Source organism: Ctenocephalides felis, unplaced genomic scaffold (genome assembly GCF_003426905.1).
Source record: "Ctenocephalides felis isolate EL2017-DRISC unplaced genomic scaffold, ASM342690v1 CF-g0.4_SCAFFOLD_01640, whole genome shotgun sequence".
Taxonomy (NCBI): domain Eukaryota; kingdom Metazoa; phylum Arthropoda; class Insecta; order Siphonaptera; family Pulicidae; genus Ctenocephalides; species Ctenocephalides felis.
This window is the reverse complement of record NW_020537794.1, coordinates 666-25,950: the sequence shown is the minus strand read 5'-3', so window position 1 is coordinate 25,950 and position 25,285 is coordinate 666. Positions and strand designations below refer to the sequence as shown.

The 25,285-nt window shown below is 31.4% G+C and overlaps 1 protein-coding gene across 1 annotated transcript in view; it reads left to right on the top strand.

Annotated features, from left to right (window-relative positions):
- The window catches only part of LOC113374197 (transmembrane protein 132B-like), a gene marked incomplete at both ends in the record, with an annotated part of 35,396 nt that extends 10,435 nt beyond the window's left edge, over positions 1 to 24,961 (top strand). The window contains 8 exon segments of the mRNA XM_026614382.1: positions 4,256 to 4,427; positions 11,299 to 11,354; positions 12,091 to 12,256; positions 12,521 to 12,715; positions 14,228 to 14,371; positions 16,058 to 16,301; positions 18,534 to 18,710; positions 24,915 to 24,961. Of these exon segments, the coding sequence (XP_026470167.1) occupies positions 4,256 to 4,427; positions 11,299 to 11,354; positions 12,091 to 12,256; positions 12,521 to 12,715; positions 14,228 to 14,371; positions 16,058 to 16,301; positions 18,534 to 18,710; positions 24,915 to 24,961 (1,201 nt within the window).
- Between the last annotated feature and the right edge of the window lie 324 nt (positions 24,962 to 25,285).

Genomic DNA, 25,285 nt, shown 5'->3' with positions numbered 1-25,285 from the left:
AATCATCACGATCACCGACGCTACTGACTACAAAGATACAGACACACATAGACAAGCTGATCGAACATACTGACAAATGGCAGATCAAAATCAATCCGCAAAAGACGGAGGCAATTTTATTTACAAAGAGCCGAAATGCCATGACTAGACTGACTGACTTGGACAAAATTAAAGTATTGGACTGTGAAGTTGAGTGGTCGAAGGATGTCAAATATCTTGGTGTGACCCTGGACCATAGACTCAGCTTCACAAAACATATTAATACAAAAATTGGACAGGCTTACGGGATGTGGAATCTACTGAGACCTCTCTTGAACCAGAACAGCCCGCTAAGCGTGCAAAACAAGCGGACACTTTACTTGACACTAATAAGACCGCTACTGACATACGCCGCTCCTGCATGGAACGCGATGACTAAGACTAACTTACAGAAACTACAGACATTACAAAATAAGACACTACGAATAGTACTTAACAAAATAAGGGACCCACTGACTAGACATTACTACTCTTCAAAATACATACACAAACAGACTGACGTACCGACAATACTTGACTACATGAAAAAGCTTACTAAAAATTTTTACCTAAAATGTGGGGATCATCCTAATATTAACATCGCGGGCCTCGGCCAATACACAAGAGACGATATTTGGTATGGCAATCACGCCATGCCAAAATATATACTGATCGACCCATAGTGGCAATTGATAATTGGATGAGAATAAATCATTTATTTTGTTTTTTCTTTTTATTTGTATAATTATGTATAATTATAAATATTGCTCTGTGGCTTTTTTTTGAGGAAAAGTTTTCTTTCCTCTTTTTTTGCCACTCAATATGTAACACATCAAGCTAAATTCACAATATCCACTGTATATATTAAGATCAATAATGTAATATAAAGTACCCAAGGGTAGAAAAATATGTGTAAATAACAATGCATATGTATGATCAGCTACTGTAATAAATACTTTTTGTCTGTCTGTCTGTCTTCTCAATTTCAACAGACGAAACCATACCGGACTGGTGTTACTCGACTTCGAGAAGGCGTTTGACACCATCTGGATGGACGGACTTATACATAAACTTATCCAACTAAACTTTCCACCGTACATAACGAGAACTTTACACTCATACCTCTCAAACCGTAACTTCACCGTACAAGTAGACAACGGACTTTCGACGGTTAAACGAGTGACGGCGGGAGTACCGCAGGGCTCGATCCTGGGACCGTCACTGTTTAACGTCTACATTCACGACATACCCACTGACACCGACACAACGTTACTGACATTTGCTGACGACACTGCCATATACAAATCATCGCGCTCACCTACACTACTGACTACAAAGATACAGACACACATAGACAAACTAACTGAATATACTGACAAATGGCAAATTAAAATCAATCCGCAAAAGACGGAGGCTATTCTTTTCACAAAGAGCCGAAATGCCACGACTAGACTGACTGACTTGGACAAAATTAAAGTATTGGACTGTGAAGTTGAGTGGTCCAAGGATGTCAAATATCTTGGTGTGACCCTGGACCATAGACTCAGCTTCACAAAACATGTTAATACAAAAATTGGACAGGCTTACGGGATGTTAAATCTACTGAGACCTCTCTTGAACCACAACAGCCCGCTAAGCGTGAAGAACAAGAGAACACTTTACTTGACACTAATAAGACCGATACTGACATACGCCGCTCCGGCATGGAACGCGACGACTAAGACTAACTTACGAAAACTACAGACATTACAAAATAAGACACTACGACTCGTACTCAACAAAATAAGGGACCCACTGACTAGACATTACTACTCTTCAAAATACATACACAAACAGACTGACGTACCGACAATACTCGACTATATAAAAAAGCTCACTGAGAATTTTTATCTAAAATGTGGGGATAATCTTAATATTAACATCGCGGGCCTTGGCCAATACACAAGAGACGATATTTGGTATGGCAATCACGCCATGCCAAAATATATACTGATCGACCCATAGCGGTAAATGAAACTTGGCTCGACGCAAATATTCTCCCTTAAAGTGAATAAATCTTTTATTTTCTTTTTCTCCTTTTTGAGTTATTATGTGTTATTATAAATAGTGCTAAGTGATTTTTTTTGAGGAATAAATTTTTTTTCCTCTTTTTTGTCACAGAATTATGTCACAACTTGTATATCTGAAATACTTATTATTGTATTGATAGAACAAATATGAAGGATGATATACCTACGGGTTAAAATTCGAAATGAGAAATATTATGTACACATATATATATTCAATGAAATATATTTATTTATTATTATTATTATTATTACCCGGTACTCGTCTATCTCTCGATCCGTGTCCATTTCACTGCGGTCCGATAACGCCTGATACTTATTTTTGAGGACGGTGCTCGTCAAGACATCCATGTCTTGCGACATTTCCCTAGGCTCCCGCCCGGGAATTCTGGTGATTTTATTCGATGTCCACTGAATTTATTAAAATATAAAACACTGTACTTTAGAAAATTTTGAATAACACTTTCAAATGTGCTACTTTCAATTCATTACCAATTTCGATCCAGAATTCGGAAAGAAAGTAGCAAAAGGCACGTTCACCTTGTAATTTAGTGTCGGAAGCGGAGCAAGCTCCTGACAAATTTGCGCTTTGTTAAAAAAGACGCAATATATTACCGATACTTAGAATCGTGCGATCATATAGTACCCGATGATAAGATCTTTTTGATCCGTTTGGTCGATTACCTCTTCATCGGATTTAAATATCTGACTGGCGAGCATTATCTTGAGGTCGGCGAATAGGAAATAATCGCTGGGGTCATATCTGGTGAATGTGGAGAATGTGGAAGCAATTCAAAACCCAATTCGAAGATTGTTGTGAATGATTTGTGACATGGTGCATCGTCGTCTTAAATCTTCGATTCATGACGACGATTCAGAAACTCTTTCGATTTCGATCTTCAGACGCTCTAATAACTTTACTAATAGTCGCTATTAATGGTATTTTCTTTCTCAATATAGTCGATTAAGATTATGCTTTGCGAATCTAAAAAAAAAAAAAACTGGCGCCATAACTTTTCCAGCTGATCGTTTGCGATTTCCTCGGCCAGTTCACTAGGCTGACCATTTGTGGAACTCCGGTGTGTAGAAATGAGACCAGATTACATCCACGGATACATATCGACTCAAAAACCGAGTTTTGTTTTGCTTGAATAGTTTTAAATACTGCTCCAAATCATCAACTACTTGTTGCTTTTGATCAAATGTAAGCTCGCGCGTAAGACATTTTGTACAGAACTTTGTCATATCGAGTTTCAGCTAACTCGATTAACTTCACTTTATGGCATTGAAAATTGAAAACTATTGAAAATTATTTTATGTTTACGTCGGTATCTACCCTTCTTGGCGTCTACTGGCTCCTGTACTCATATAGCCTGCGCGGAATTTTTCAAAACTTTCTAATGGGCCTATCGCTTAGTGCAGATCCGGCATTTTTTGATATTAGCACACTTTTTCTCATTAGAAAGTAATGTTTCATTAACATTCAAAAATCCCTGTTATCCACTATCTTCAAAACAACAAAAGTAGCTTCACTCCGAATGCTATTTACTCACCAATTGCTCAATAGCTGCCAAACTTATATACGTAGTGTTTGAAAGTTGGTTCTAACTGAAAATGCTATGGATTAAATACTATTGGCGCTCTCAAATACAAACGAAATGAATTTTTCTGACGGCCTAATAATAACTTCGTATTCTAATAATTTATGATTTTTAATATACGTCTAAAAATTCAGTTTGAAGGCAGTGATTTCTTTGAATATTTGACACGTATTAGAATATTTGCTGATTAAATTAATCAAATATAAATTATCGCAGTAAGTCTATAGTGTATAATAAACATGAAAAGGAAAATTAAAATATTAAAATGAAATTAAAGGTTTATGAAAGAAATAATATTATTATTAAGTCATATTTAGTGAAGATATTAATTTACTATTAATTAATATTAATTATTTTATTAATTATATTATATTTTAATAATTATATATTATACCTATAAATATATTTGCTTAATCAGATTTTCTTACTACGTAATCATTATACAACGTATGCTTTAATTTCTATTTCTTAATTTTTTGTATGTATGTAATAATCTAAAAAATATATGTGTTGTCACGATTTGTGCGAATATGGAAAACTAATTATAATAAAATCATTATATTTTTGCAGGGCCTATCTGCTGGCAGATGTGAAGTGCAGGCCGTTTCACCTGTTACTGGCCGAGTAATGGGCGCGAGGGAAGTGCGTGTGGCGTCTGATAGAGTTGCTATCGCTGGTCTTCGAGCAAATGTTGTATCAGGATTGCAACTTCGAGTTTCAGCTGCATCAGATTCAGGAAACAGTAAGTATTAGTAAAAAATAGTTCGGTAATTGTCTTTTCAATATACATAAGTAGTTTGTCCAATTGGTATAGAACGCGTGGGTTAAGGGCAAAACAACTTTTATTATAAACATGTTGAAACCATTTCTTAAAACAATATTGTTCAGTAATATGAGTTTACTTTCTGTAAATATTGAAAAGTGAAACAATGTATTGTTTTTATATTTTCTACTAGTTATAACTTTAATTATTTATAAATCATAAGTTGTCAAAGTAATGCCTGGACAATAGGATACTAATAACTCTAATGATGCAATGGGTAATATTTCACTTGTATTTGTACTGTATGTGTGTGTGCGTGAATTTAAAAAAACTATTTTTCCTAATTATTGGCTATTTTACTATTTCTAAAATAACTAAAATTAAAGTTACGCTAAAATAACTAAAGTCAGGTATACTTTTTGTTACACACGATTCAGTTTATTGCACACTACACTTTACGTGAAGTTGTGAAATTATGAGAAATCACTTAAAAGTTAATCAGAAATATTTTTTTGAATTTTTTATGAAAGCAGCTTGTAAACGCGTATAAAAGTTTCTCCCTCGATATCTCAGGTTGTTAAGTTATAATTTAACCTTTGTAATAGTAGTGTATAAAACACTGATTCGTTAGTATAAGTTATGCATTTGTTGCAAAGATTTTATTAACTACTATACTCATTTGCCACTAAGTTTTACTTGGTGGAAGATTTTATTATATTAACTTTCCGAAGGAGAAGTTTCATCAAAAAATCCGATTCGCTAATTTTATGTTTTCTCGACGTTTCAAGCCATTCTGAATCGAATTACAGATTTTTTTGCTGTAAATTGACGCTTTCTCAAAAACGGTTGGACCGGTTTCAAAAATTTTAAAGCCATTCGATGTATCTCGATGAGGACTAGCGTTTATCAATTTTGCTCCAAGATCAACCAAGCCGTTTCTTTGTAAATCGCAGAAAAGTGAAAAATTTATCGTCTAGCCCGCAATTCTGAATCGATTTTGAAAATTCAAAAACTGTTTGAAAAATATTGGTTGAGAATCGTGCTGATCAGTTATTGGTAAAGATCATTATTGATATTTTTTTCGACGATTTTTATGATTTTTTTGTTGACGATAGATACCATAGTCTTATAGATCATACTGAAATATTACGGCCCTACGACAACTCGTTTAACTCTAAAAATTCGCCAAAGTTTGCAAAAATTAGTATCGTTTTTTTGGCATTTGTCAAAATTAGACCTTTCATCGACATTTGCTCAAAATCGCCTGACCCGATTTCAGAAATTTAAAAGCCATTTGATGTACCCGATGAAGATTATCGTTTGTCAGTTTTGTGCGCCGATCTGCAAAGCTCTTTTTTTGTTATTTGGAAAAAAGTGTTAAACTTTTTGTTCACATTTAGGCTCATACTACCAAATCGATTTTAAAAAATAAAAAACATTTCGAAAGATATTAGTTGGGAATGATACTGATTAGTTTTAGGTGAAAATCTACCGAGTCGTTTTCTTGTAATTAACTGTTGAAGCCGATTTTTATGGAACTTTTTTGGTGATATATATATATATATATATATATATATATATATATATATATCATGGTCTTATAGAACTTACTTAAATATTACTGCCTTATGACAAGTAGTTTACTTTTGAAAATTGTTTGCTTTTAGAAAATACTCCGAGTTACCGTGTTCGTTCGTTTTCAATTATGTGTAATTAGTCCACTCGGAATACTTTTAATGACTCATAAATTAATTTATTTTTTATTGATTAAGTCGATTATTTACACGTATCGGGAAGTTGATGTAACTTGCCTCAAAGCAAAATACCAACACCGACTAGTTTATTACTTGTTTATTATACATGTTACTATGCAGACTTTAGTTTGGATCTTTAGTTTTGGATCTACGCTAGCCCTCTTCAGGGTAGCAATTAGCAATGTAATTATAATAGTATGGAGAATGCAAAACAACGCAAATTCTAAAATTTGCTTGATAAATTTATCTTGCCTATAAATTTTGTTTGGATCTATACAGTTCTGCATGCATTTCTGCACGTCGCGTTCTTCTGACATGTAAATTCAAATGATTTGAAATATTGCTTCATGCATTAAATATTATTACCATAAAAAACAATAGGCGCATTTTACAGCATGTAATTTGTAATACATAGACATTTGTTTGAGATGCGCTCTCTTCTGTTATGTATCCGGTCATTACTTATATTTATGTTCAACTTTCAGATAAATATATATATAGATATATATATATATATATATATATTAGAGATGGGTAACTCACTCCGGAGTTATCACTCCGATACAACTCCTCCCTCGGAGTGAATCCGAGTGGAGTCGTTTCACAGGATTTGTCATATCCGACATTCCTAAAATGGTATTAAATCTCTTAACTCGTGCAGGCATTTACTGTTTTTTGGCGTTTTTGCCATGGGAAGGATGCGGTCGCTTTCTCGTCTCTAGTTTTATGACCTTTTAGGTATCAAACTCAAAAATAATACCATTGTGTATTTTCCAGAAAATACAAAAGTGTTACTTCAAAGATACAAAACAATGAAATTGTGTTCAAGTGTGAATAGCTCAAATGTATAATTTATTGAATAGTAAGGGGTCATATTTCCAACTACGACAATCTTTGGCCGTAAATGACGGCATTCAGGAATACAAATACCGAAAAATACACGAAACAAAATACATTTAATCTGGTTTTTCAATAGCCTGAAATAACAATACTTTAGAGTGCAAAATATATCAGTGACGTCAATAGTATTTAAGCAGTAAAAAATATATAGTATTAAATTTTTACTTTTACACAATTATATAATTGTGTTTAAAGTAATAATATGCTAATTGAAATACCCGATATAATATTAATTCCCGAATGGAAATAGCAGAAGAAAAAATTAGAAATCAGAAGTATTATTATTTGGTGAAAATATTTTATGATAAATGTTTTGCTTTCATTACAAAGTTTACTACATTATTTTAATATAAAATTAATCCAAAAAATCTATTATTTTCTCATCAGAAGAAGAAAATAATTAAATTGAATTTGATTCTTAAGTTTTGCGTTTCTACTTTGGTCAACACTGTTAAAATTACGAGTCATTGAGTCGAACATGTGGTGTACCGAAAAGTTTTACAACTCGTCATTTACTTGTGATTTTTTTAGAAAAATTATTTCATTGATATTTTTTAATTTTATTTTATTCATAAATTTTCATTTAAAAAAATTAAATGGGATTTCACAATTCTTTGATGCATAAACAACGCATTATAGAACACATTTGTGTCGAGTATTTCGGTTTCAAAGTAGTCGGAGTCGTGGAGTTGTTAAGCGGATATAACTCCTCCCTGAAGTGGAGTCAAATCCGAGTCGATCCGGCTTCGGATATGATAAGCCCATCTCTAATATATATATATATATATATATATATATATATATATAATTAAATACCCTCAACGTATATATATATATAAATATATATATATATATATATATATATATATATACATATTTATTCGAAGTACATTTGAAGATCAAATTCCTGAACGTTGATATTTGCATAGTTCGAAGGACAAGAATTTCTAAATGGTATCGACATATATTGCTCTATTTTGATCGCTATATTTTAAGTAATAGGGCCAAATTATCTCGTAGTATATTGATACAGGATAGGGCCAGACACCAGTGGCGTAACTAGGCCACCCGGGGCCCGTGGCAAATTTTTTTGATGGGGCCCCTCCATCAGTAAAATCAAGTGGTTTTAATTTAATTTAAAAAAACTCGAAATTTTTCAACGTGTTGATTTAAATGTTATATCTATATCCACGATTTGTAATGAATTGTATTAAAAATGAGTAAATCCACTTCGACTTATTCATATTTTATGGTTTTAAATTGAGAAATTATTTAAAATGTATGTATACAAAAATTAAAAAAAAAATTAAAATGTATAAGTGCAAGAAAACATAAAAATAAAAATAATTATAAGTCAAAATTAATAATTTAAAAGTACAATTACTACTTTGTTTTGAAAATCAACCATAAAATTTTTGTGTTTAAACATTGTAATACATGAACTATAGAAAGGATTTTTTTATGACTGAATTCAACAGAGAAAGAACATAGTACTTTGGGGTTAATAATAATTATTACATAACCTAACATTAACAACCAATTTTTCACGTGTTTTCTCAACAATCAAATCCTTTTTAATACTTTTTGAAAACTTCATATTCGTCATATACTCGCTGGCCCTTTTTGGTGAAGAAACCTATTTAAAATATGCATAAATTTGGAATGAAATAAAAATAACAATTTAATTTCAATAAGGTATTTATTAATTAAAATCTTTTCTTCGTGCTTTCTGTTCTGCAAAAGTGTCTATGACATCATCAAAATTTAATGAACGAGCCATAGTATTTTCAATAGTATTTTCAAAACTTAATAAAAAGTTAGTTTTATATTAGTCATTATTTGCATATTATTGAGCTTCATAAATAATATTAAAGAAAATATTAAAAAAAAATCACAACACTCTAAAATAATATTTTTACATTCTTACACGCTCATGTTTTTTTTCGAAATTAAATTTATTTAGAAGAAAATTTTCATGTTTATTCCAACTTCTGTTATTAGTGAAATAAAACCAAAATTTGTTAGATTTTACTAATTTTTACGCGTATTTGGGGCCTCCGTGGCCTGGACAAAATAAAACTCTTTAAAATAATAATCTTACATTCCTCGCGGACTTTTTTACGCGTATTTGGGGCCACCGTGGCCTAGACATAATAAAACTCTTTAAAATAATAATCTTACATTCCTCGCGGACTTTTTTACGCGTATTTAGGGCCCCCGTGGCCTAGACAAAATAAAACTCTTTAAAATAATAATCTTACATTCCTCGCGGAGTTTTTACGCGTATTTGGGCCCCCCGTGGCCTAGACAAAATAAAACTTTTTAAAATAATAATCTTACATTCCTCGCGTACTTTTTTACGCGTATTTGGGGCCACCGTGGCCTAGACAAAATAAAACTCTTTAAAATAATAATCTTACATTCCTCGCGTACTTTTTTACGCGTATTTGGGGCCACCGTGGCCTAGACAAAATAAAACTCTTTAAAATAATAATCTTACATTCCTCGCGGAGTTTTTACGCGTATTTGGGGCCCCCGTGGCCTAGACAAAATAAAACTCTTTAAAATAATAATCTTACATTCCTCGCGGACTTTTTTACGCGTATTTGGGGCCACCGTGGCCTAGACAAAATAAAACTCTTTAAAATAATAATCTTACATTCCTCGCGGACTTTTTTACGCGTATTTGGGGCCACCGTGGCCTAGACAAAATAAAACTCTTTAAAATAATAATCTTACATTCCTCGCGGACTTTTTTACGCGTATTTGGGGCCCCCGTGGCCTAGACAAAATAAAACTCTTTAAAATAATAATCTTACATTCCTCGCGGACTTTTTTACGCGTATTTGGGGCCCCCGTGGCCTAGACAAAATAAAACTCTTTAAAATAATAATCTTACATTCCTCGCGTACTTTTTTACGCGTATTTGGGGCCACCGTGGCCTAGACAAAATAAAACTCTTTAAATAATAATCTTACATTCCTCGCGTACTTTTTTACGCGTATTTGGGGCCCCCGTGGTCTGGACAAAATAAAACTCTTTAAATAATAATCTTACATTCCTTGCGTACTTTTTTACGCGTATTTGGGGCCCCCGTGGCCTGGACAAAATAAAATTCTTTAAAATAATAATCTTACATTCCTCGCGTAGTTTTTTTAACGACATTAAATTTGGTTGAACGAAGTTTTCATGATTAATTCGTTTTTCATGATTTGTTTATATCATTAATAATAATAAAGGCCTTGGGCCGGGGGCCTGTGGCATTTTGCCACCCACGCCACCCTATAGTTACGCCACTGCCAGACACAAAGGTTCAATTTGACTTCGAGCAATTATATTGTAAAAACCACTTACAATATAATAGCTACATTATTCAAACAATGCAAAATATGAATTTCTTGGGTATAGTTTTTACAGAGATAAACACGATATATAACAATGATCTGGTATTTCGTCAAATATTCATCAGCAGAGTTGGAATAAGTATTTATTTAATATATTTGTTCCAAATGCTTTATTTTCTTTTTTTTGTTGTAAAAAGCAAGGTGATGGCTGGTTATACAAATTTTTCCCTCTATTTTCAAATATTGTTATTGACAAATTTTTGACTTTACTTGTTTTCGAGTTACCGGAGGTAGACCTTTTACCCGCGGAACTTTAAGCTCCCTGTACCTAATACTACTAGTAAGCAATAATTCGTTATAGAGCATAAAAAAATATAAAATTAAAACTAGCTGTACTTTAGTCAATGTTGATTTGTTTGAGTGACTCACTTATGGACTCTTTGCATCAGTACGAAATATCCCACAATGACTGATTATCCTAATTAATCTTTCAATAAACTTCCCAATTTTATCCAAAACCAAACATTTTTTATAAATAAATTTGTTTTATCTTACTGGCTTATAGTAAAAGATACTCATAGATAAACAAGTATGAAGATACTTACAGTTTGACATAAAATAAGCACATTAATCGCGTTTTTATGGTTTTCCCTTATCAGAACAAATTATAATGATTTACATAATTCATTGACACCTGATTCATAATTATTTGCTTTAGTTGAAGGATACCTATTTCATTATATAATTTTGGCGGTTTAAAAGTTAGTATATATTATTATATTACTTCAATAGATTTAATATTAATGTTTTTTCCAGGTTGGGCTTCTTCGGGCAATTCCAACACTGGCGGAGATGAATACATTGCAGAGACCTCCGTTACTAGAAAACTAACAGCTCAATATCAGGAGGTATAGTATTAATATTTATTATAATCTATTATCTCATCTATAATCGGCCATGAAAAGGGTCTTCAGTGTATAGTCCCTTCACGGACAACCCCCATATCGTGCAGAAGCGATATCAATTTTTACTTGGAAATATAGATCTTAAATGTGTTTTCAAGTGAAAATAGCCCTTCCCGAGCAATGCTAGCTGCATCAAATTGGATAATTAGTCAGGCCTATTAGAAAAATTCTAATAATGAAATTATGAAATGTGGATGGAAAACATCGATTGGTTACTATCTAAAAATACGACGTAAGGAAAAGTTTCATTCTAACTTCTAACAGCTTAGAAGACGTAAGGGTTTTGATTGCTGTTAAAATATGAGGAAAAATAAGTAAAATTTATATGATTTTTTTTCAATACTGGTTGCTTACAATAATTTGTATTGGATTGTTCACCATGTTTCATATTATATATAATTCGAAAATAAAAAATTTGCGATAAATAAATTTTGTTAAAATATGAAAAAATTGTTTTACATATATTATTATTAACCCTGAATCATTTGTATTTTATAAAGCTGCATTTGAATTTTAGTTGAATGACTACAGAATTGTAAATAAATTGTCGTTTGAACATCAGATACATTAGTATATTATCAGTTTCTTTATCTGCTAAAAAAAGCTTAAAAATGTTAATGACAATTACAATAGTAAACCGCGAATTTGTTAACTAGGGTAAATTTGAGTTTATTTTCAGGGTCTTCTGGACCTGGACGTAGTATTTTCTGATGGTTCAGTAACACCACTACGGGACATTGATCGTGATGCATATTCTCTTCGTGTGCAAAGTTTGGATTCTGAGGTTGTTGCTTTTGCGCCAATGCTTGGATCTTCTCACCCAAGAGTCATAGCTGTTGGAGAAGGTCAATAGAATGATTTTTAGTTAGAATTATAATAAATTTTACTGTTTTTTAAATATATTAATTCGGGGCCGTTCAAGTATTACGTAAGCACTATAGGGAGGCGGGGGGTTATTGATTTGCTTATTTTGGGTGACAGCTTTAATTACTTTTGCCGACAAGGGGGATGGGGGTTAAATAATTGTACTAAATCTGTTACGTAATACTTGAACGATTCTTTATTTTTATAAGTAAAATACATATAATATACTTTAATTCAAACTCCAGGTAGTGGGGATTTGCTACGCGTTACGTTACTCTTGAACGAGCAATGCAGGCCGAGATTACGACATTTTTTGAATGGGCATCCTTGTCCAGGAACTCCACTACCGCCAATGCCTCACGGCGCAGTTCTAGCAGAAGCTTCAGTAGATGTGCAAGTGGATTTTGCACAGAATGATGTTGGGGATGTAAATCATTGGGGTAAGTTAGATGTTGAATTGGTTGTTTTGGTTGATATACATAATTAACATATCAAAATAACCAATAATAGACAAATATTGATTGACTTTATTAAAAAAATATGTTTTTTAGATATTTCTATTTTTGTAATAGTTCTCACCCATTTCTTACCGAAGAAAAATTATTTGAATTGATTATATCGACCAAATATGCTTTGTAAAATAACTTGCAAATAGCTAATCGTTTCTTGATTTTTACTCAAATTATGAAATGCAACGCTCTTAACATTTCTCAAACGAAAGAGAACTGGACTATTATCGCTATTTCCATGAATTTATAATATTAACGACTAGAATTAAATGCATTATATTGATACCGATACCGGTTTCTAAAATTTAAAAGCCATTCGATATAACTCGAGAAGGACTCGCGTTGATTAGTTTCATCCGGCGATCGGCCGAGCTGGTTTTTCACGATCAGCTGAAAAGTGCAAAAAATTTGTCCATGTTACTGTCTACAATTCTGAATTGATTTTAAAAACCCAAAAATCGTTCGAAAGATATTGGTTGAGAATTGTGCTGATTAGTTTTTAGTGGAGATCGGCCGACTCGCGACTGTAACTGTAGATTTTTTTTGACGATTTTCATGAAACATTTTTTAAACATAGACATACCTAAACATTACGGTCCTACGACAAATCATTTTATTTTCAAAATTCGTCAGAGTTTGAAAAAATGAGCAGCACTTGTTCGACGTGAGTAGACATTAGAATTTTCAAAAACGGCTAAACCAATTTTAAAAATCTGAAAGCCATTTGATGAAATTTCATAAGCATGCGCATTATAGTTAGTTTTTTTATGCGATCGACTAAGTCGTTTCTTTAGAATAAGCAGAAATGTGCCAAATTTTTTATCTGCATTTGGCCAAAAAGCCTGAATCGATTTTGAAAATTGAAATCCTATTCGAAAATTATCATTTGGGAAACGTGCTAATTAGTTTTTGACAAAGATCGAAAAACTTTTATCGTTAAAACTTTTTTTGACGATTTTAATGAAATTTTATAGGCGTTAGAGTACATGGCCTTAATGGTCCAAATACTATAGTTAGTCTAGTTAAAATTTGAATTCATCGGCAGCTTTTAGAAAGTGTTCGTTTTTCAATAATGTGCAATAAAAAAAGGTGCAAAATAGAATAATCTGAATAGTTTCTCAGGTAAATTACTCATAAATTAATATATTGATTAATTATCGATTTCGAAGTCGATTATTTACACATGTCGTGAACTTATTGCAGCTTGTCTTAAGGCAAAATGCCACTTCCAACTAGTTGAAATTTTATTTGTAATATTTTTTGTAGGTAACAGAAGGACCGATGCGGTTCAAAACGACAGTGCAGCACGAAGGAAAGGTCGCGGTCAAAATAATATGGACGATTTGCAGGACATTCTAATCAGTACATATTGCTTTTTGTTATTTTTTGTGCTATATTAAAATAATACTATTGATTTGATGTATAAAAAAACTATCATTGCAGATATACCATTACGAGATTCGGCACAATCGGGATTAGGCTTGACTTCCAGATCTGCCAGGCCGAGATCTAGTCCACGGCGAGAAGACTTATCATCTTTAGAAATTGGAATGTATGTCTTGTTGGCAGCTTTATGCTTTGCTATAGGTGAGATAATTATTTGAATTTTTGTGATTTGCCTCACATTGATATAGAAAGATTTTGAAGTTATTAGATTATATTTTACTTTATTAATTTCCCGAAGAAAATTTGCTAATTTTTGTTTTCTCAACTTGTCAATTAATTCTGAATTGAAGGAAACCAAATTTGGAAGAAATATGTGTGTGTGTGAGTCCGTGTGTCTATGTGAGTCGATTTTTAATAATTTATCGACGTTTTCTCAAAAAACGGCTAGACCATTTCAAAATTTTAAAAGCCATTCGATGTCTCTTGATAAGGACTATCATTGTTCTGTGCGATGATCGCTCAAGTTTCTTTGCAATTAGTAAAAATTGTGAAAATTTTCGTTTACATTTAGCCCACAATTTTTAAAGGATTTTAAAATTTCAAAAACTGTTCCAAAGATATTGGTTGGGAATCAATAGTTGTTTAGTTGAATAGGTGATTTTTTTACTATTATGATGAAACTTTGTATAACGGTAATCTTTATGAATAACATACTAAATATTATATTATATATTATATTATAGGCGATTATAGGCCTACGATAAGCAGTTACATTATAAAAATTAATCATAGTTTAGAATTCTGCTGTGTTTGAACAATTCTAATCAGAATCTATGCCGAAGCATATGCACGTGCTTTTCGTTGGTAGCGACTGATTACATTTTACTTCCGCACATGAATATAATACATTTTTATAAGACGAAATGGATGAAATAAAATACGTTAAACAAATTGATCTAATTTATATATTTACACATATTGTAAGTATGTTTGAAATACATAAATTGGAAATCGTATATTTTATTTTTCAGTGAAAGTGAAAATTTTATTTTCCATATAACATTTTACCTAAAGAGCTGAATCTCAACTTTTATTTAATTCGTGTGAGAATTTTGTGCAACTTGCTTTAAGGCAAAATGCTACTTCAGCTAGTTAACTTTCCGTAGGGCAAGTTATAGTAATCGCAAAAAAATCGAAAAAGAAAATTTTTGCATTTTTCGACGTTTCAAAGGTTTCTGAATATTTTGGCATACCTTAGAAAAAATGGATGTATGTGTGTGTGTGTGTGTGTGCGTGTATGTATGTATGTGCGGATACAAATTTTCGTCGACGATAATAATTCAAAAAACATTTTACTTATATTGACAAGATGAAGAGTTTATCAAATTTTCATGAGAGCAGGTCTAGCGGTTTCGGAGATCTAACGAAAAAAGTAAAGAAAAAATGCCATTTGGCGGTCAAAAATGATCATTAGACATATGCACATAAAATTATCAGATATTTTATAGACACTTTAACAATAAGTATAAATTTTGTTTACATTCCTATGGGTTCCGTACCAATGTTTATCCGTTAGACGACGGCGCAGTTAAAGCAGTACGATTGCTTTGAAAAAAAGTTCAGATCTTCCAAAATATGTCAAAATAAATACATAAATAAAGAAAGAAAATTTGATTTTTTTTAAATTTTTTTTTTCAAAAAAAGTAATTTTTTGTCCAATTTATAGTTTCTCAAAAATCTAATTTTTTCGAAGTAATTTTTTTTTTTAAAATATTAATCGTTTTTAAAAAAATAATAATTTTTAGTACGGGAAGTTCCAGCAATTTGTCTTAAGGCACGATGCCTTAATTGCCACTTACAGCTAGTTGCATTTTTTTTTTTTGACAGTTGTGTTCGTGGTATCTTGCGTGGTGTACGCTTCTCGTTTGAAGCCTGCACATGTGGGAGGAGGCGTTACTGTTACTCCAGTGACACGTCGCTCAAGTGGTGCCAACGGCAACGGGAATGGCAACAGGCTGGCCAACGGCGTTGGAATCACAGAAAATAATCGAGATTGTTCAAACGCACATGATTGGGTATGGCTCGGACGTGCAACTATGGACGATAGGGAGTCTGGCCATTTGATGACTAGGTAGGTTAAGTGTTCTCTTATTTTGCATGAGTAACTTTATTTTTTTCATTGTTTTTGTTAATAATCATTTAAAGAAAACTACTGAACAACTAAACCAAGTTGAAAATTGATTTAATTGAAACTAAAACCTGCTTAGCATTCTATATTATATGACTGCGATAGAGTTTTCCTGTGTTATTACTACATCGTTTTGAATGTTCATAGTAAGCTAAATCATAAATTATATCTAGATATTGTTTTATTTTAGAAATCAATGTAGAAAACATGTAGATAGTAAATAAATTGTTTTTAAAATCCACAAAGATGTTTAACAATAGGTCACCTTTTACTTTAAATAAATGTAAAATGTAAATTTTGTATTTACTGCAACAGAAGAAATTTTGATTTTAATTAATTGAATTTTAATTTTAGTAATAAATTAAGAAAATATTTATTTAAAATTTTCTCTGTTTCAAAATAACAGTATCTTATGAATTATATAATCAGGGCCGGTCCTGCCTTGCATGCAATGCATGCAAAAAATGCGGGCGCAAGCCTTAGGGGGCGCCAAAACGAGTTTCGGAAATTAAATTTATAATATAATATTTATATTTTTTTATATAAAATCTAGAAATATTCATTCAAAATCTAGAATACTTAATAAATTATAATAAATATTTTAACTCAACTAGGGATACGGAGACACAAAAAGCATATTTATTTTGAAATGTGATATCAGTAGAAACAATTAACCGATTAATAATTCTGCAAATTAGTAAATAACTATTAGTAATAACTGTTTATTGCTTAATCTACTTATTCAATTTTTTCTTTGTTTGAAGTTACCGTGGAATTGAAAAAGAAATTATCCAGTGTTCAATTCCATAAGCGCAAACCTGCGAAAGATTAAATTAATTATTGGGCATTATTGACGAAAAATTGCGAGCTGATTTAGTTGAATCGGAACTTGTTAAAAATATAAACATATTATAAAAAATGGGGAGTCAGAGCTTAGAAAATGACTTGTTTATTCCGAGAAATTGAATTGTAACTTTTGCTTTTGTTGCAAATGTTTCGCATCTGTTGAACTTCGGATGCTGAAGACATGCGTGGAACAAATATGAAAAATGGAAGCAAAATTTTTTTTAAAACGAAAATCTTAAGGCTTGTTTTATACCTAGTGGTGTCCATACTCTAAATTTAATAATTATTAACTATACAGAAATAATACATATCAAATATTATAAGTTTTTTTTTCAATATTGTTTAAGAAATGTGTAATTTCTTTGCATTTTTTACTAAAAAACTTTTTACTTTAAAAATTTAACTTCAAAACAACAAGCTGATACTCTGAAAATGACAGCTCTTACGATATCAAAAAGAAGAAGTTTACGACGCAATTTTGGATATTGTAAATGATGAAAAATTAAATTAAATTAAAATTTAAAAAATCCAACAGGAAATACGAGTGCTATGTTTGAAAATGAAATGCTATTTTTTAAATATTATAATTGCACATACGTTAAAAATAATTGAAAATTTCAAAATACGTGATTATAATCAACCCCCGAATCGCCTCGATTTTCTAAATAAATTTAAAATCAATATATTTTATACGCTTTTAGATTATATCTAATTTTTTGTGCACTAAATTCAGAATAATTAAAAATTAATTTATTTATTTCACTTAATATTTCAGAAATAGTATTTATTATTTTGATATCAGTATCTTTATATCAAAATAATAAATACTATTTCTGAAATGCATTTCTTAAATTCTACAACTTCAATCTAACAAAAATATTAACTCCTTTGCTATGGTAGTCGAACTTACATCCTTAACCAATTTACTACATATTGAATATTACTAAAATGTGAAATTATGACAGGAATTGTTTTATTTATTTATATCGGTAATAATAAATAAATTTAAAATCAATATATTTTATACGCTTTTTTAGACCCCAGGACCGGCCCTGGATATAATATATCTGTTATTAAAAAGTATAACTTGAAGTCTTATAAATTCATATGACTTGTTTTTATTTACAATCGCTGTTCAAAATTTATGATGAAATGAGGATATTAAATTACACTTTTTCAAAATGTCAGCGATCAACAATCAACAAACTGTCTTTTTAATTTGAAATAATATCTCCTGTAAAATTTTAGAAATTTTAAAACAAAAATTTTAGAAATAATTTCTATATATTTTAATATGATTCTTGATTTTATATTCTCCACATTTTTTAGGGATGATCACGTGAATGGTAACAACGTTGATATGCGAATAATTGATAACCCTATGTCAATTAATTATTGCGAACCTGGAGACTCTATGAACAATCAATCTGGACAACAACCTAGAGCCATTGATTCTACAACTTATTGCAAAAAAGATCGTATCAAGCCGCCAATTAGACATTCGAGGTATTGAGAAATTTTAGTTTTAACTATATGTACTATATGTATGTTTAATGAAATGACCATTCGGTTTGAATGGCCAAAAAAGTATTTGTTGAGAGAGGTTCAAAGTGTTTAAGAAGTTCGTGATCTATCTGGATGCTGCCGAACTCTATTGAACACTTGCACTTTGCCGAAGGACCAGATATATTTAGTTGTTGGCTATATCAGACCGTTTGAACAAAAATAAAAGATGTTGAATAACTGTTTGATTATTGTGTATTTGAAATATTAAGACTTATAGATGATTAGATAGTTGAGGTTTTAATTAGATGATTTAGATTTGAGTGTTAATTTACGACTGATCTTAACTGTATGAAATTTAAGTTGATACTAAAATATGTAGATTTTATAATTTTATATATTTTTCTGATTGGCCCATTTTGTGGAGTTAAGGACACCCCATTACAATTTTGGAACCAATCAGTGGTTATTACATTTATCAACCGATCAGGTATTGGTTGATAAATTGCATGATACGAAGAATTTAAACTGGATACAGGTAGTGCGAATTTCTTGGAATTATAAGGATTATAGTATGATATAGTTAGGGACAGGTGATAAAAATTCTAGGAAAAATGGATTACTGATTTTGCGACAGGACGCGTAACAATGAAAGGGATGGATGAGGGTTTATTGTCGCTATCCTGCATGGAGATAATAAAATATAATAATTATACCAGGGTTGGGAATGACGCGTTAACATGCCCCCGGACTTAAAAAATTATGAGGAATTAATTATGAATATTTTTTAACGTTGCTTAATCATAGTTTTATGCCATTGCTTAATCATAGTTTTATGCCATTGCTTATAACAATGTTAATGTATTAAAAGTTTATAGATAGCACATGACATGTGATGATAATATTGATAATAGATTGATTAATGATAATGATAATGATTATGAATATAATGTTAGATTATTCACGGACACTTTACTAGAGTCTTTAAAATTGTCCAAATGTTCAAAATGATTGTTGATTATTGACACTTCACTAAAGGTTTTTAATTGTCTAAATGTTTCAAATGATTGTTAATAATTTACACTTCACAACACTTTGTTTGTTTTATTGTTTCAAATTATTTATCGTCAATTGGTAAGACACAGATTCTTGATACTGCACGTTTCACTAAATTATTGTTTGTTTTCACTGTTACCACTCGCACGATGCCGTCTTCTCCGGGATGTAGTGTTATAATTCGGCCCAATCGCCACCGTAGTGGTGGTAAATTTTCATCGCGTAATAGTACCATATTACCGACTTTAATGAGTTCTGATGAATATTTGTGCCATTTTGTTCTCACTTGTAGTTCCGATATATATTCTTTGTACCACCGTTTCCAAAAGTGTTGCGTCAGTCTCTGAAGACGCTGATAGCATGACAGCCTATTCTCAGAAATTTCAAGCACACATGGATCTGGGATTGATGTGGGTGGTTTGCCAATTAAAAAATGACCGGGAGTGAAAGGATTGTAATCATTGGGATCAGAGCTTAATGGAGATAATGGTCTTGAGTTTAATATTGCTTCGATCTGTGTTAATACTGTGTAAAATTCTTCGAACGTAAGGTATGCATCGCCAAGAACGCGTTTTAAATGGGCTTTACATGATTTAATGCCTGCCTCCCAAAGCCCCCCAAAGTGAGGAGAATTTGCCGGAATTTAATGCCAGGATATAGACTCAATTGATAGATTGTTTGTAATGGTAGATTTAATAGATTTATTTTGTAAAAATTTTGATAATTCGTTTAATTCAGAATTTGCACCTACGAAGTTAGTGCCATTGTCCGAAAATATATCGCTAGGTTTGCCGCGGCGAGCAGTGAATCGTCTCAAAGCTGCTAAAAAACACTCCGCGGTCAAATCGGATACTAGTTCAATGTGAATGGCTTTGATGACAAAACAGACAAACAAACAGATATATGCTTTATATTTTTTATAACCTCTGGTACGGCGATCTCTTAGAATTATGGGACCTCCATAATAGACGCCACATGTCGAAAATGACGTTTGAGGGTTATTCGGTGTGTTGGTAAGTTTCCCGTTAATGGGTTTATTGAAGTTGGTTTAACTTTGAAACAAGTTATGCAATTTTTGACTATGTTTCTAGTTAGATTTCTACCCCCCATTGGCCAATAATTATTGCGCAAGGTATTTAACAACATTTGAGACCCGCAGTGATATAGTCTCAAGTGTTCATATTTCGCAATTAACGTTGTTAATATGTGTTTTTTCGGCAAAACTATTGGATGACGCTTGCTATAACCAATATTTGAGTTTTTTAAGCGACCTCCAACGCGAAGTATTCCGTTTTCGTCAAGAAAAGGATTTAACGTTTTTAAATTAGAAGTTTTATCTACCGACCCATTCTTTATTATATTACTTATGTCCTTTTTGAATGCTTCGTTTTGAGATAGCTTTATTAAAAGCATACGCGAAATATTCAGTTCACATACTTGTAAAGGTCCGCGTACCCTCACTGTTTTCTTTGGTCTGCAATTCTTAGAAAAACGTAAACAATGAGCTACGACACGAATCAGTTTAGTGATGGATGAATAGCGATTAAATAATTCATTTGTTTCGTCAATAATGGAAATTAGGGTAGTAGTACGACTTTCCTCATCTGTTGTAGGTATGTTGTTATTATGCTGATCGATTTTTATTGGATATCGTAGCCATGATGTACCGTTCAACCATAATGAAGAATTTATTAAATCGCGCGCGAAAATTCCCCGTGATATTAAGTCAGTGGGATTGTCTTGTGATTTAACATGCAACCAGTTATTGATATCAGTTTTAGTTTGGATATCGGCTATCCTATTAACAACAAATGTTTTCCAACGGTAGGATGGAGATTTAATCCATGATAAAATAACTGTTGAATCGCTCCAAAAAAATTCCCTATCGAAGGTGATGTTTAACGCTGTTTTGATTTTTTGTATAAGATTTGCTAATAAGTGCGCTGCACATAATTCAAGTCGCGGCAGTGTTATATTACGCAATGGTGCTACTTTAGATTTGGAAGTAATGAGTTGAATTTTAAAGTTTGAATTTTTGTTAGCTGATCGTATATATACGCATGCACCATAAGCTCGTTCAGACGCATCTGCAAAGCCATGCAATTCTATGTTTACATGATCTTTACAAAACATATGTCGGTCGATATTTATATCATCAATAGATTTTAAATCTTTGTAAAATAATTTCCATTTATTTTCTATATCGGACGGTATTGACTCGTCCCAAGATATGTTTAAACGCCAAAATTGTTGGATAATTAATTGGGTGTTATTATAAAAGGCGATAGAAGCCCAATAGGGTCGAATATTCGAGCTGTTGCGGCTAAAATTGATCTTTTGCTAATATTTTTATTTATTTTGATATGTTTAGAATTAAATTCAAACCCTGTCTTGGCTAAAGTTGTAATTGTTTTATCGCCGATACTAAGCCAAGTATTCTGATTGTTTAAAAGATTTTGATAGTTAGCATTAGAATAATTTACGTTGTACTTTGCTTGATTATGTTTAGTAGTTAGATTTTGTTTATTTAAAATAAGTTTTTCTGTTGCATTGACTTTAGTTGATAAGTCAACGTCACAGAAGATGTTTTTAATAATATCGCTTTTTGGATTTTGAGTAAGATTCTTATTTGTTACTTGTTTTATTTGATTATTGAATTCTAATAATGATGCTGAGGTAGTGTCTCTTATTACCGTATTTGATTTAATGTTGTTTTTAGGTTCAAGATGTTCAGCGTTATAATTAGTTTGATTTAAGTTAATTGTTACAATTAGTTTATTAAAACTAGTTCTTCTGTCGTATTAGCTTTAGTTGATAAGTTATGATTACAGAAGACGTTTTTAATAACATTGCTTTTTGGATATTGAGTAATATTCTCATTTGTTAATTGTTTTATTATTTGATTATTAGAATCTAATAATAGTACCGAGGTAGTTACTCTTTTTACCTTATGTGATTTAATAACGTTCATAGTTTCAAGATGCGCAACGTTTCTAGATTTATTATTATTAGATTCATTGAGAGTTATTGATTCAGATGGAATCGAAATATAGTTGTTTAATGTTTTTGTATGATTGTTTACTATAATAGTTTTACTTTCGTACCGCGATTTTAGCAATTCCCAAACATTTATGTAGTTGTCCGCGGTAGCAGGTAAAGAATCGATTATGTTACCTGCTTCGCCTTTCAAGCAAGATTTTAGGTAAGAATATTTTTGAGAATTGCTAATATTTGGGTCAATATGAATTGTATAGAATGAATTATAGAACTGTAACCAGTTAATATCTGTACCGTCGAAATGAGGTAAATTAATTATAGCAAATTTATTATTGTTTGTTTGATATGATTTGTCACCAATGCCACTACTTGAGCTAGGATCTGTTTTAAATGTTTTAATAGTTGTAAGTAAAATTGAACAGCATTTAGTATAAGTATCATTGAAATCGTAAAATTCTGTATCTATCAAAAAGTCAATGTACTCTTCGTCATCAAAATGATTTGCAATTTGAATTATTAATTCTTGAAAAGTATCCAAAGAAGATTTTAGTATTTCTAATATTTGTTTAAGCTCTGATATATCTAACTTGCTACTCTCATTTTCTCTTATTTTTTTACAAAAGCTATGGATTTGCGTCAAACGAAATTTCATAAACTCTTTTTTGATATTTAAATTTTCTAAAGAATCCATATTAACACAGATCTACTACGCAAAATTCAAATAACGAAAGGTAAAGATAATGAATAGGAAGGATTAAGAAAAAGGAGTGCTTAAATTAGACTGACCTTTGTGTTGTCGGCATTCCGTGTCCTCGCTTGATGTTAAGCTGATTTGGATTCAGCTGTTGTTTCCTTGATAATGTGCTGCTTGTTGTTTCACGATAATACACAACGCACTTACACTGAGATTTATTGTTAATCTTGATGTTAGTTTGATTTAATTGTTTATATTGTTGTTGATATAATCGTTGATTAAATTTGATTTTAGATTAATGTTTATGCGATGCAATGTATTATGTTAAAGGATGATTTAAATAATTACACTGTGCACTATAAGTTTTAGATTTTAGATTTTAGATTAATATTCATGCGATGCAATGTATTATGTTAAAAGATGATTTAACTAATTACACTGTGCACTATGAGTTTTAGATTTTAGATTTTAGATAAAGGTTTTTAACTTAATATGCGATGCAATGTATTACACTAGAAGATGAAGATTTAAATAATACACTGTGCACTAAGTTTAGATTTTAGATTTTAGATAAAGGTTTTTAACTTAATATGCGATGCAATGTATTACACTAGAAGATGAAGATTTAAATAATACACTGTGCACTAAGTTTTAGATTTTAGATTATTTCCTTCACGTTCACTGGTTGATCCGGTTCGATGGGGACCAAAAAATGTTTAGTAAAATGACCATTCGGTTTGAATGGCCAAAAAAGTATTTGTTGAGATAGGTTCAAAGTGTTTAAGAAGTTCGTGATCTATCTGGATGCTGCCGAACTCTATTGAACACTTGCACTTTGCCGAAGGACCAGATATATTTAGTTGTTGGCTATATCAGACCGTTTGAACAAAAATAAAAGATGTTGAATAACTGTTTGATTATTGTGTATTTGAAATATTAAGACTTATAGATGATTAGATAATTGAGGTTTGAATTAGATGATTTAGATTTGAGTGTTAATTTACGACTGATCTTAACTGTATGAAATTTAAGTTGATACTAAAATATGTAGATTTTATAATTTTATATATTTTTCTGATTGGCCCATTTTGTGGAGTTAAGGACACCCCATTACAATTTTGGAACCAATCAGTGGTTATTACATTTATCAACCGATCAGGTATTGGTTGATAAATTGCATGATACGAAGAATTTAAACTGGATACAGGTAGTGCGAATTTCTTGGAATTATAAGGATTATAGTATGATATAGTTAGGGACAGGTGATAAAAATTCTAGGAAAAATGGATTACTGATTTTGCGACAGGACGCGTAACAATGAAAGGGATGGATGAGGGTTTATTGTCGCTATCCTGCATGGAGATAATAAAATATAATAATTATACCAGGGTTGGGCAATGACGCGTTAACAATGTAAATGTGCATTTTCATAATTATTTTAAAAATGCTTTATATTACAGCAACGATGTTGGACCTCCCGTTCCTCCTCATGGAGTGGCAGATTGCTGTAAGTATATATTTAAAATAATCTTAATAAATATAAACAAAGATTGCCGAATTCTAGTTCTTATATGATATAATATAATGTTAATTGTTAATTATTCTATAATTTTATTATATATTTAGCTTTCCTTAAGGTAAGTTATAGTAATCGCAAAAAATTGAAATTGAAAATTTTTGCATATCTTTACGTTTCAAGACCTTCTGTGTGTATGAGTGCATGTTTTGTGTGAATACAATTCCATTTTTTGCGATTACCATAACTTACCCTACGAGAAGTTAATAATGCGGATTTAAAGTATACTTAAAATTCTGAATTTTTACACCCTTT